The 13792-nt window shown below is 42.3% G+C and overlaps 1 protein-coding gene and 2 long non-coding RNA genes across 15 annotated transcripts in view; 2 read left to right on the top strand and 1 right to left on the bottom strand.

The window, feature by feature from the left end:
• The window catches only part of sh3bgrl (SH3 domain binding glutamate-rich protein like), a 68440-nt gene extending 54936 nt beyond the window's left edge, over window positions 1-13504 (top strand). The window contains exons 2-4 of the mRNA XM_052487225.1: window positions 3933-4118; window positions 10629-10709; window positions 12660-13504. Of these exons, the coding sequence (XP_052343185.1) occupies window positions 3933-4118; window positions 10629-10709; window positions 12660-12695 (303 nt within the window). The 3' untranslated portion in view covers window positions 12696-13504. The remainder of the gene's footprint in view (window positions 1-3932; window positions 4119-10628; window positions 10710-12659) is intronic.
• Window positions 2087-3912, bottom strand: LOC127913818 (uncharacterized). Of its 2 annotated transcripts, none has more exons than XR_008086838.1 (3): window positions 2932-3912; window positions 2335-2834; window positions 2087-2282 (listed from the first exon to the last, which is right to left on the bottom strand). It is a non-coding gene; the product is annotated as an uncharacterized LOC127913818 (long non-coding RNA). The 2 variants fall into 2 exon arrangements; XR_008086839.1 differs by having other exon boundaries at window positions 2361-2834.
• Window positions 4814-9537, top strand: LOC127913816 (uncharacterized). 12 transcript variants are annotated; one of them, XR_008086827.1, is made up of 6 exons: window positions 5284-5599; window positions 6038-6131; window positions 6350-6537; window positions 7090-7183; window positions 7550-8113; window positions 9034-9537. It is a non-coding gene; the product is annotated as an uncharacterized LOC127913816 (long non-coding RNA). The 12 variants fall into 12 exon arrangements; XR_008086828.1 differs by lacking the exons at window positions 6038-6131; window positions 6350-6537 and adding an exon at window positions 6902-7042; XR_008086834.1 differs by lacking the exon at window positions 6350-6537 and having other exon boundaries at window positions 6038-6084.
• Window positions 13505-13792: the final 288 nt, after the last annotated feature.

Below are 13792 nucleotides of genomic sequence, written 5' to 3'. Positions count from 1 at the left end.
CACTTCTTTTTAGGTGGTTGTAGAATTTAGCGGTTCTTTTCTGGATTTTGATCATTATGTATTATTTATTGTTTTATGTTTTGACCAGAGGATATTTTTTAAAGAGTTCTGCATGCAGAGTCTCAATATGGTGTTTGTCCCGTTTTGTGAGTTCTTGGTTGGTGAGCGGACCCCAGACCTCACAACCATAAAAGGGCAACGGGTTCTATAACTGATTCAGGTATTTTTAGCCAGATCCTAATTGGTATGTAACATTTGATGTTCCTTTTTATATCGTAGAAGGCCCTTCTTGTCTTGTCTCTCAGGTCGTTCACAGCTCTGTGGAAGGTACCGGTGTTGCTGATGTTTAGGCCGTGGTATAGTTTGGTGTGCTCCAGGGCAACGGTCTCTAGATGGAGTTTGTATTTGTTGTCTTGACAACTGGAAACCGTTATCTTCGTCTTCCTGAGATCTCCTTCCAGGAGGGAATGGCCCTCGAATATTTTGTTACAGCTGTTGGAGAGCATATCTTAGTCGACACCCGTTCAGCATCGTTCACACCCTGAGAGGGTTTAACCCGTCTCTTTAAGGATTCACACGTGATGCCATGTGGTAAACACACACTATTTCAAATCAAATCTAAGTTTATTTGTCATATGCACAGGATAGGGAAGGTGTAAACGCTACACTGAAATGCTTACTTGCATAGTAGCAATATCAAAAACAGAAAGTGTCCAGATAAAAAAGATTTGATATTATTTTTTATGATTATATTTTATGATTATCAGATTAAGTTTACCCGACACACTTGTCTAAATTGAAGGAAATGCTATAACCACCAGACACATCTAGCTAAGTTTCTATTGTCTAGACATGTACACATGTTCATGAAATACAATAGATGGACATAATCACCCCCAGACACACCTGGCTAACTTGATGGGTCATGTAATCATCTGGCCAAATCATCCGGCTAACATTAGGCTAAAACTAGCAATGCAAATGGATTTCTGATTAGAATAATAATCCTACACAGACGCGTGACGTTATCTAGTGAACCAGCAAGCTAACATTTGCTAGCTAACTAACAGTACGCTTTAACTTGAAATAAAAATTAATTTCTGACTAAATTAGAAATGTATATCTGAAATTGTAGCTAGACTCTAACTCATATACTAGTCACTCCAGTTGACACCGTGTCAAGTCACTCCAGTTCACACCGTGTCAAGTCACTCCAGTTCACTGTGTCACCCAGATGACACTTAAGTCACTCCAGTTCACACCGTGTCAAGTCACTCCAGTTCACTGTGTCAAGTCACGTTGATACCTAAGTCACTCCAGTTCACACCGTGTCAAGTCACTCCAGTTCACACCGTGTCAAGTCACTCCAGTTCACACCGTGTCAAGTCACTCCAGTTGACACTGTGTCAAGTCACTCCAGTTGACACCGTGTCAAGTCACTCCAGTTGACACTGTGTCAAGTCACTCCAGTTCACCGTGTCAAGTCACTCCAGTTCACACCGTGTCAAGTCACTCCAGTTGACACTGTGTCAAGTCACTCCAGTTGACACTGTGTCAAGTCACTCCAGTTCACCGTGTCAAGTCACTCCAGTTCACACCGTGTCAAGTCACTCCAGTTCACACCGTGTCAAGTCACTCCAGTTCACACCGTGTCAAGTCACTCCAGTTGACACTGTGTCAAGTCACTCCAGTTCACACTGTGTCAAGTCACTCCAGTTTACACCGTGTCAAGTCACTCCAGTTCATACTGACCGTGTCAAGTCACTCCAGTTCAGACCATCCAGTTTTGTCAACTCCAGTCACTGTGTCAAGTCACTCCAGTTCCCACCGTGAAGTCACTCCAGTTCACACTGTGTCAAGTCCCCAGTGACACTGTGTCAAATTCATCTGTTGACACTGTGTCAAGTCACCCAGTTCCCAAAGTCACTCCAGTTCACACTGTTGATAGCCACTGATAAATTCATCTGTTGATAGTTCACACTGATAAATTCATCACTGTTGATAGCACCTGATAACCATCAGTTTTTCCAATCATCTGTTGATAGGACCTGATAAATTCATCTGTTGATAGGACCTGATAAATTCATCTGTTGATAGCCCCTGATAAATTCATCTGTTGATAGGACCTGATAAATTCATCTGTTGATAGCACCTGATAAATTCATCTGTTGATAGGACCTGATAAATTCATCTGTTGATAGGACCTGATAAATTCATCTGTTGATAGGACCTGATAAATTCATCTGTTGATAGGACCTGATAAATTCATCTGTTGATAGGACCTGATAAATTCATCTGTTGATAGCACCTGATAAATTCATCTGTTGATAGGACCTGATAAATTCATCTGTTGATAGGACCTGATAAATTCATCTGTTGATAGGACCTGATAAATTCATCTGTTGATAGGACCTGATAAATTCATCTGTTGATAGGACCTGATAAATTCATCTGTTGATAGGGCCTGATAAATTCATCTGTTGATAGCACACTTTTCCTTTGATTTAGTGTGTTTGTCAATTAGGGTGTGCAGAGGGTGGCAGGTAGCCTAGTGGTTAGAGCATTGGGAGAGAGAGATAAAACCCTTATAAACCCTATAGCGGCAGGTAGCCTAGTGGTTAGAGCGTTGGGCCAGTAACCTACTTAATGTAGTGACAGTGTGGGGCGGCAGGTAGCCTAGTGGTTAGAGCGTTGGGCCAGTAACCTACTTAATGTAGTGACAGTGTGGGGCGGCAGGTAGCCTAGTGGTTAGAGCGTTGGGCCAGTAACCTACTTAATGTAGTGACAGTGTGGGGCGGCAGGTAGCCTAGTGGTTAGAGCGTTGGGCCAGTAACCTACTTAATGTAGTGACAGTGTGGGGGTAGCCTAGTGGTTAAGGTAGCCTAGTGGTGTGGGGCGGAGGTAGCCTAGTGGTTAGCGTTGGGCAGTAACCTACTTAATGGAGTGTATTTGATCATGATTTTCAGCTCTCAGTACAGCTGACTCTACACAGTTCTCAGTACAGCTGACTCTACACAGTTCTCAGTACAGCTGACTCTACACAGTTCTCAGTACAACTGACTCTACACAGTTCTCAGTACAGCTGACTCTACACAGCTCTCAGTACAGCTCTCAGTACAACTGACTCTACACAGCTCTCAGTACAACTGACTCTACACAGCTCTCAGTACAGCGGACTCTACACAGCTCTCAGTACAGCTCTCAGTACAACTGACTCTACACAGCTCTCAGTACAACTGACTCTACACAGCTCTCAGTACAGCTCTCAGTACAACTGACTCTACACAGCTCTCAGTACAACTGACTCTACACAGCTCTCAGTACAGCTGACTCTACACAGTTCTCAGTACAGCTGACTCTACACAGTTCTCAGTACAGCTGACTCTACACAGTTCTCAGTACAGCTGACTCTACACAGCTCTCAGTACAGCTGACTCTACACAGCTCTCAGTACAGCTGACTCTACACAGCTCTCAGTACAACTGACTCTACACAGTTCTCAGTACAGCTGACTCTACACAGTTCTCAGTACAGCTGACTCTACACTGTTCTCAGTACAGCTGACTCTACACAGCTCTCAGTACAGCTGACTCTACACAGTTCTCAGTACAGCTGACTCTACACAGCTCTCAGTACAGCTGACTCTACACAGTTCTCAGTACAGCTGACTCTACACAGTTCTCAGTACAGCTGACTCTACACAGTTCTCAGTACAGCTGACTCTACACAGCTCTCAGTACAGCTGACTCTACACAGCTCTCAGTACAGCTGACTCTACACAGTTCTCAGTACAGCTGACTCTACACAGTTCTCAGTACAGCTGACTCTACACTGTTCTCAGTACAGCTGACTTCAGTTCCTCACAGAAGAGATAACAAAAAGAAAGACAATATGAATATGAAATGAACACATCCCTCCTCCCCTTCTTACAGATAAAGAAACAGCAGCAGGATGTGATGGGCTTCCTGTCAGCCAATAAGATTGAGTTTGAGGAGTGTGACATCGCTGCCAATGAGGACAACAGGAAGTGGATGAGAGAGAATGTTCCGGAGGAGGCTCGACCCGCTGCAGGGAACCCTCTACCTCCACAGATCTTCAACCAGGACAGATACTGCGGGGTGGGTGCAGGATAATGAGCGATAGTGAATTCTAATGGATTGGTATCATGCATTGACTCACTCAGCAGGTGTACGAGCATCATTCTGTTTCTATGTTAGTCTGTAACAGCCCTACCAGAATAGTTTTCATTAGATTGACCAAGTTTTTCTGTCCAGGTTTAGAGAGTTGAATGTGTGTTCAGCTCAGTCAGTCAGGCATCATGTTGACTAATTGTCACGCCCTGGTCGAAGTATTTTGTGTTTATCTTCATTTATTTGGTCAGGCCAGGGTGTGGCATGGGTTTTTGAACGTGGTGTGTTGGTATTGGGATTGTAGCTTAGTGGGGTGTTCTAGTTAAGTCCATGGCTGTCTGAAGTGGTTCTCAATCAGAGGCAGGTGTTTATCGTTGTCTCTGATTGGGAACCATATTTAGGCAGCCATATTCTTTGAGCGTTTCGTGGGTGATTGTCCTTAGTGTCCTGATGTCCTTGTTCTGTGTGTATGTGCACCAGTATTAGGCTGTTTCGGTTTTCGTTACGTTTATTGTTTTGTAGTGTTTGTATTTAGATCCGTGTTGCTTCAGTTGAATAAACATGGATCGCAATCTACACGTCGCATTTTGGTCCGACTCTCCTTCACACCGAGAAAACCTTAACACGAATAGAGGATGTAGTAGAGGGGTGACGAGGTTATGGTATAAATGACTAATAGAGGATGTAGTAGAGGGGTGATGAGGTTATGGTATAAAGGACTAATAGAGGATGTAGTAGAGGGGTGACGAGGTTATGGTATAAATGACTAATAGAGGATGTAGTAGAGGGGTGACGAGTTTATGGTATAAAGGACTAATAGAGGATGTAGTAGAGGGGTGATGAGGTTATGGTATAAATGACTAATAGAGGATGTAGTAGGTATAAAGGGGAGGATGAGTAGAGGGGTGACGAGGTTATGGTATAAAGGACTAATAGAGGATGTAGTAGAGGGGTGATGAGGTTATGGTATAAATGACTAATAGAGGATGTAGTAGAGGGGTGATGAGGTTATGGTATAAATGACTAATAGAGGATGTAGTAGAGGGGTGACGAGGTTATGGTATAAAGGACTAATAGAGGATGTAGTAGAGGAGGGGTGATGAGGTTATGGTATAAAGGACTAATAGGGATGAGTAGAGGTTTATGGTATAAAGGACTAATAGAGGATGTAGTAGAGGGGTGATGAGGTTATGGTATAAATGACTAATAGAGGATGTAGTAGAGGGGTGACGAGGTTATGGTATAAATGACTAATAGAGGATGTAGTAGAGGGGTGACGAGGTTATGGTATAAAGGACTAATAGAGGATGTAGTAGAGGGGTGACGAGGTTATGGTATAAAGGACTAATAGAGGATGTAGTAGAGGGGTGACGAGGTTATGGTATAAAGGACTAATAGAGGATGTAGTAGAGGGGTGACGAGGTTATGGTATAAAGGACTAATAGAGGATGTAGTAGAGGGGTGACGAGGTTATGGTATAAAGGACTAATAGAGGATGTAGTAGAGGGGTGATGAGGTTATGGTATAAAGGACTAATAGAGGATGTAGTAGAGGGGGTATAAAGGACTAATAGAGGATGTAGTAGAGGGTGAGGTTATGGTATAAATGGATAAAGGACTAATAGAGGATGTAGTAGAGGGGTGACGAGGTTATGGTATAAAGGACTAATAGAGGATGTAGTAGAGGGGTGATGAGGTTATGGTATAAAGGACTAATAGAGGATGTAGTAGAGGGGTGATGAGGTTATGGTATAAAGGACTAATAGAGGATGTAGTAGAGGGGTGATGAGGTTATGGTATAAAGGACTAATAGAGGATGTAGTAGAGGGGGTTATGGTATAAAGGACTAATAGAGGTTAGAGGGGTGGTATAAAGGACTAATAGAGGATGTAGTAGAGGGGTGATGAGGTTATGGTATAAAGGACTAATAGAGGATGTAGTAGAGGGGTGACGAGGTTATGGTATAAAGGACTAATAGAGGATGTAGTAGAGGGGTGATGAGGTTATGGTATAAAGGACTAATAGAGGATGTAGTAGAGGGGTGATGAGGTTATGGTATAAAGGACTAATAGAGGATGTAGTAGAGGGGTGATGAGGTTATGGTATAAAGGACTAATAGAGGATGTAGTAGAGGGGTGATGAGGTTATGGTATAAAGGACTAATAGAGGATGATAGTAGTAGGTATAAAGGACTAATAGAGGATGTAGTAGAGGGGTGAGGTTATGGTATAAAGGACTAATAGAGGATGTAGTAGAGGGGTGACGAGTTTATGGTATAAAGGACTAATAGAGGATGTAGTAGAGGGGTGATGAGGTTATGGTATAAAGGACTAATAGAGGATGTAGTAGAGGGGTGATGAGGTTATGGTATAAAGGACTAATAGAGGATGTAGTAGAGGGGTGACGAGGTTATGGTATAAAGGACTAATAGAGGATGTAGTAGAGGGGTGATGAGGTTATGGTATAAAGGACTAATAGAGGATGTAGTAGAGGGGTGATGAGGTTATGGTATAAAGGACTAATAGAGGATGTAGTAGAGGGGTGACGAGGTTATGGTATAAAGGACTAATAGAGGATGTAGTAGAGGGGTGATGAGGTTATGGTATAAAGGACTAATAGAGGATGTAGTAGAGGGGTGAAGAGGTTATGGTATAAAGGACTAATAGAGGATGTAGTAGAGATGAGGTTATGGTATAAAGGACTAATAGAGGATGTAGTAGAGGGTATAAATGGTATAAAGACTAATAGAGGATGTAGTAGAGGGGTGATGAGGTTATGGTATAAAGGACTAATAGAGGATGTAGTAGAGGGGTGACGAGGTTATGGTATAAAGGACTAATAGAGGATGTAGTAGAGGGGTGATGAGGTTATGGTATAAAGGACTAATAGAGGATGTAGTAGAGGGGTGACGAGGTTATGGTATAAAGGACTAATAGAGGATGTAGTAGAGGGGTGATGAGGTTATGGTATAAAGGACTAATAGAGGATGTAGTAGAGGGGTGACGAGGTTATGGTATAAAGGACTAATAGAGGATGTAGTAGAGGGGTGACGAGGTTATGGTATAAAGGACTAATAGAGGATGTAGTAGAGGGGTGATGAGGTTATGGTATAAAGGACTAATAGAGGATGTAGTAGAGGGGTGATGAGAGTTATGGTATAAAGGACTAATAGAGGATGTAGTAGAGGGGTGACGAGGTTATGGTATAAAGGACTAATAGAGGATGTAGAGGGGGTGAGAGGGGTATGGTATAAAGGACTAATAGAGGATTAGTAGAGGGTATTATGGTATAAGGACTAATAGAGGATGTAGTAGAGGGGTGATGAGGTTATGGTATAAAGGACTAATAGAGGATGTAGTAGAGGGGTGACGAGGTTATGGTATAAAGGACTAATAGAGGATGTAGTAGAGGGGTGATGAGGTTATGGTATAAAGGACTAATAGAGGATGTAGTAGAGGGGTGACGAGGTTATGGTATAAAGGACTAATAGAGGATGTAGTAGAGGGGTGACGAGGTTATGGTATAAAGGACTAATAGAGGATGTAGTAGAGGGGTGACGAGGTTATGGTATAAAGGACTAATAGAGGATGTAGTAGAGGGGTGATGAGGTTATGGTATAAAGGACTAATAGAGGATGTAGTAGAGGGGTGATGAGGTTATGGTATAAATGACTAATAGAGGATGTAGTAGAGGGGTGATGAGGTTATGGTATAAAGGACTAATAGAGGATGTAGTAGAGGGGTGATGAGGTTATGGTATAAATGACTAATAGAGGATGTAGTAGAGGGGTGACGAGGTTATGGTATAAAGGACTAATAGAGGATGTAGTAGAGGGGTGACGAGTTTATGGTATAAAGGACTAATAGAGGATGTAGTAGAGGGGTGACGAGGTTATGGTATAAAGGACTAATAGAGGATGTAGTAGAGGGGTGACGAGGTTATGGTATAAATGACTAATAGAGGATGTAGTAGAGGGGTGATGAGGTTATGGTATAAAGGACTAATAGAGGATGTAGTAGAGGGGTGAAGAGGTTATGGTATAAAGGACTAATAGAGGATGTAGTAGAGGGGGTATAAAGACTAATAGAGGATTATGGTATAAAGGACTAATAGAGGATGTAGTAGAGGGGTGACGAGGTTATGGTATAAAGGACTAATAGAGGATGTAGTAGAGGGGTGATGAGGTTATGGTATAAAGGACTAATAGAGGATGTAGTAGAGGGGTGACGAGGTTATGGTATAAATGACTAATAGAGGATGTAAAGGTAGAGGATGTAGTAGAGGGGTGACGAGGTTATGGTATAAAGGACTAATAGAGATGTAGTAGAGGGGTGATGAGTTTATGGTATAAAGGACTAATAGAGGATGTAGTAGAGGGGTGATGAGTTTATGGTATAAAGGACTAATAGAGGATGTAGTAGAGGGGTGACGAAAGGACTAATAGAGGATGTAGTAGAGGGGTGATGAGGTTATGGTATAAAGGACTAATAGAGGATGTAGTAGAGGGGTGACGAGGTTATGGTATAAAGGACTAATAGAGGATGTAGTAGAGGGGTGACGAGGTTATGGTATAAATGACTAATAGAGGATGTAGTAGAGGGGTGATGAGGTTATGGTATAAATGACTAATAGAGGATGTAGTAGAGGGGTGATGAGGTTATGGTATAAAGGACTAATAGAGGATGTAGTAGAGGGGTGATGAGGTTATGGTATAAATGACTAATAGAGGATGTAGTAGAGGGATGTAGTAGAGGGGTGATGAGGTTATGGTATAAAGGACTAATAGAGGATGTAGTAGAGGGGTGATGAGGTTATGGTATAAATGACTAATAGAGGATGTAGTAGAGGGGTGACGAGGTTATGGTATAAAGGACTAATAGAGGATGTAGTAGAGGGGTGATGAGGTTATGGTATAAATGACTAATAGAGGATGTAGTAGAGGGGTGATGAGGTTATGGTATAAAGGACTAATAGAGGATGTAGTAGAGGGGTGATGAGGTTATGGTATAAAGGACTAATAGAGGATGTAGTAGAGGGGTGATGAGGTTATGGTATAAATGACTAATAGAGGATGTAGTAGAGGGGTGATGAGGTTATGGTATAAATGACTAATAGAGGATGTAGTAGAGGGGTGATGAGGTTATGGTATAAAGGACTAATAGAGGATGTAGTAGAGGGGTGATGAGGTTATGGTATAAAGGACTAATAGAGGATGTAGTAGAGGGGTGATGAGGTTATGGTATAAAGGACTAATAGAGGATGTAGTAGAGGGGTGATGAGGTTATGGTATAAAGGACTAATAGAGGATGTAGTAGAGGGGTGATGAGGTTATGGTATAAATGACTAATAGAGGATGTAGTAGAGGGGTGATGAGGTTATGGTATAAATGACTAATAGAGGATGTAGTAGAGGGGATGATGGTATAAAGGACTAGGTTATGGTATAAAGGACTAATAGAGGATGTAGTAGAGGGGTGATGAGGTTATGGTATAAAGGACTAATAGAGGATGTAGTAGAGGGGTGATGAGGTTATGGTATAAAGGACTAATAGAGGATGTAGTAGAGGGGTGATGAGGTTATGGTATAAAGGACTAATAGAGGATGTAGTAGAGGGGTGATGAGGTTATGGTATAAAGGACTAATAGAGGATGTAGTAGAGGGGTGATGAGGTTATGGTATAAAGGACTAATAGAGGATGTAGTAGAGGGGTGATGAGGTTATGGTATAAAGGACTAATAGAGGATGTAGTAGAGGGGTGACGAGGTTATGGTATAAAGGACTAATAGAGGATGTAGTAGAGGGGTGATGAGGTTATGGTATAAAGGACTAATAGAGGATGTAGTAGAGGGGTGATGAGGTTATGGTATAAAGGACTAATAGAGGATGTAGTAGAGGGGTGATGAGGTTATGGTATAAAGGACTAATAGAGGATGTAGTAGAGGGGTCAATAACACAAAGACAGAGGAGATGACATGAAGCTTCAGTAAAGTTTGTGCTCTGCAGTAAAGTGTGTGTGTGTGTGTGTGTGTGTGTGTGTGTTGTAACGTAACTGTTTTTGCTGTTGGGTGTGAAGCCAGCTTGTCCTGTGAGATAATAAAATAAGCTGGACTTGCTAGTATTGAATAGCTCCTGTTAACCTTCTCTCTCTCCTTCAGAACTACATGGATGTAGCGTTTATAAGGGATTTATCTCTCTCTTCTTTCAGAACTTCATGGATGTAGTGTTTATAAGGGATTTATCTCTCTCTCCTTCAGAACTACATGGATGTAGTGTTTATAAGGGATTTATCTCTCTCTCCTTCAGAACTACATGGATGTAGTGTTTATAAGGGATTTATCTCTCTCTCCTTCAGAACTACATGGATGTAGTGTTTATAAGGGATTTATCTCTCTCTCCTTCAGAACTACATGGATGTAGTGTTTATAAGGGATTTATCTCTCTCTCCTTCAGAACTACATGGATGTAGTGTTTATAAGGGATTTATCTCTCTCTCCTTCAGAACTACGAGGCGTTCTTTGATGCCAGAGAAGACAATATTGTCTACGCTTTCCTGGGTCTCACCGCTCCCCCTGGATCTAAGGTACTCTAACCTCTACACCCAAATCCCCAACTCTTCCTGGGTCTGGTAGAGGCAGAATCAGATAACCTACTCGCCGCCCAATTCTTGCAAGACACCTTGATCTCCGCCCCCTGTAGTTCCCCATGTTCTTCATGTTGGGGAGCAACGTTGTATCCTTCTTATCAGACTCATTAAAAGAAATAATCAACATTATGTACTAAATAAGTTACAAACAATGCGGAAAAAATCACAAAAAAATAGCGCAATTGGTCAGGAGCCTGTACAATGTCAGCCATCCCCTCCGGTGCCATTCTGAACTACTCTTACTGCAAGACGTTATTATTATATTAGGCTACATGAGCATTCTAGGCCTACAGTCAGTTACTATAGTAGGCTAAAACCTCAGAGGATTGGCATTCCCACCCACGTCCTCTGTCTGAGGCTGATGAGCACCCCACCAGGCTCTAAGGTAACACACTTTAGTCATCAACTTTAGTCCAAGGTACATTTAGTAGCTAAGATACAGTGTGAAGAATCAACAACGAGTGGGACACAATCATGAAGTGGAATGACATTTATTGGATATTTCAAACTTTTTTAACAATTCAAAAACTGAAAGATGGGGCGTGCAAAATTATTCAGCCCCTTTACTTTCAGTGCAGCAAACTCTCTCCAGAAGTTCAGTGAGGATCTCTGAATGATCCAATGTTGACCTACCCATACACACACACACACACACACACACACACACACACACACACACACACACACACACACACACACACACACACACACACACACACACACACACACACACACGATAACATACGCACACAGACACATACACACACACACGATAACATACGCACAGACACACACACACACACACACGATAACATACGCACAGACACACACACACACACACACGATAATATACGCACAGACACATGCATACACACACACACACGATAACATACGCACAGACACATGCACACACACACACGATAACATACGCACAGACACACACACACACACACGATAACATACGCACAGACACACACACACACACACACACGACGATAACATACGCACAGACACACACACACACACACACGATAACATACGCACAGACACACACACACACACACACACACACACACACACACACATAATATACGCACAGACACATGCATACACACACACACACGATAACATATGCACAGACACAGATAACATACACACACACACAGACACGATAACATACGCACAGACACATGCATACACACACACACGATAACATACGCACAGACACATGGATAACATACACACACACACACACACACGATAACATACGCACAGACACATGCATACAAAAAAAACGATAACATACGCACAGACACATGGATCCATAATAAATGCAAATAACACACACACACACGATAACCATACACCACACCTGTCGCACAGACACACACACACACACACACACACACACACACGATAACATCTGACACACACACACGATAACATACGCACAGACACATGCAACAAAAAAAAATTGGGGATCCATAATAAATGCAAATAACTCACACTTAACCATAACCACACCTGTCACATTCTGTCTTCTATCAGTTACACCTATTATCAAACCCAACTTCATCCTGTATATACACACCCCTTTGTCTGTCTGTCTCTGCACCCTGGCTCCCCCTCTCTGCCACTCAGGGAACTTCAGGGAGGTGTGTCTATCACCATGGAGATACAGGGGCTTTCTTTGGTCACACTGAAGCTGACTGAAACCAACAAAACTTACTACTAAAATTCACCACACCTCTTTCCCCCTCCCCTCTCTCTCCCCTTCCCCATTCTCTATACCTCTCTCTCTCTCCTCCCTCCCTCCCTCCAATCTCACGCTCCCTTTCCCCACCTCTCTCTCTCCCTCCCGCTCTCTCTTCATATTTCTCTCTGTAGGAGGCTGAGGCCCTAGCCAAGAGAGAGCAGCAATAGTTCCACAGTGCTCCTTCCTCCAACCACAGACCAGACCAGACCATGACCAAGCCAGAGCCTGCTGGGCAGACCATACCATATCATTCTCACTTTGTTGGAGGTCAGGGGGTTCTTTCCAGATGTTTAGTTTAGTTTTGTTGTTGTTGTGTCTCATGCTTCAGCTGTGCCTTTATCAGCTGGGTGTGAAGAGGTACTGAAGCAGAGCATGCTGGGTACCCATGAGTCCCTCCGCTGGCCTTAAAACCTGTTGTCTGAATGTCTCCACACCTGATCTTATGATGTCCCAGTCAGTCTGAATGCATGTCCTCTAGAAGACAGGATGTACTATCAGAGTAGCACTTCTCTATAATGTTAAACACAACAATGTTTCCTTCCTCCTCTCTCCAAATGTCCCAGCTGTCCTCCTGTCTACTTCTTCCTCTCCCTCCACTATTCTCAGCAATCTCACCATCTTCTGTTCTACAGAGAACACGGCGCCTAGATGCTAGTTGTTTTATGCCTGAGGCCCTGTGACTTAATGTTTGATCTGCTTGTTTTGATAGAGATGAAATGTGATAAAGATAACATGAAGTAATACAAATATAACATGCCAAAATATACATCTGTAACGGAAGCAGAGAGGTGATGTATTATTGTAAACATGTCTGTATACCGCTAACTACTCTATTCAGATTCACACATATACTGGTCAGAATGTTTGTTCAGCTTGGTGCCATAGTATAATATGATCCATATAATCTCTCCTCTCTTCTCTGCCTCACCATAATAGTCTTATTTTTATGTACAATAAAGATCTGAGAGTTGTTTTACTGGTTATAACAGCGTTGTGCTTTGATATGATCACACATTGACTGTCTAGAAACTGTATAGGCTAGTGGCAAGGCCTCCACATTTCTTTTTAGATAACCGAGGTGGAAGAAAACACAACCATGTCTTTTCACATCTCTAATGTCTCCTCCCAAATGGATGGGAGAATGATGTTGTGACAGAAACTCATGGAACCCAATATTGCAAGTGCTGATATTGCAAAAATGTGGAATACAAGTAATCTGCTGTCTTACATACTTTTAATGCATCTTGTAAATATAGACCTGTAA

The sequence above is a fragment of the Oncorhynchus keta genome, chromosome 30 (genome assembly GCF_023373465.1).
Source record: "Oncorhynchus keta strain PuntledgeMale-10-30-2019 chromosome 30, Oket_V2, whole genome shotgun sequence".
In the NCBI taxonomy this organism is placed as follows: Eukaryota; Metazoa; Chordata; class Actinopteri; order Salmoniformes; family Salmonidae; genus Oncorhynchus; species Oncorhynchus keta.
This window is presented reverse-complemented; position numbering and strand designations above follow the sequence as displayed.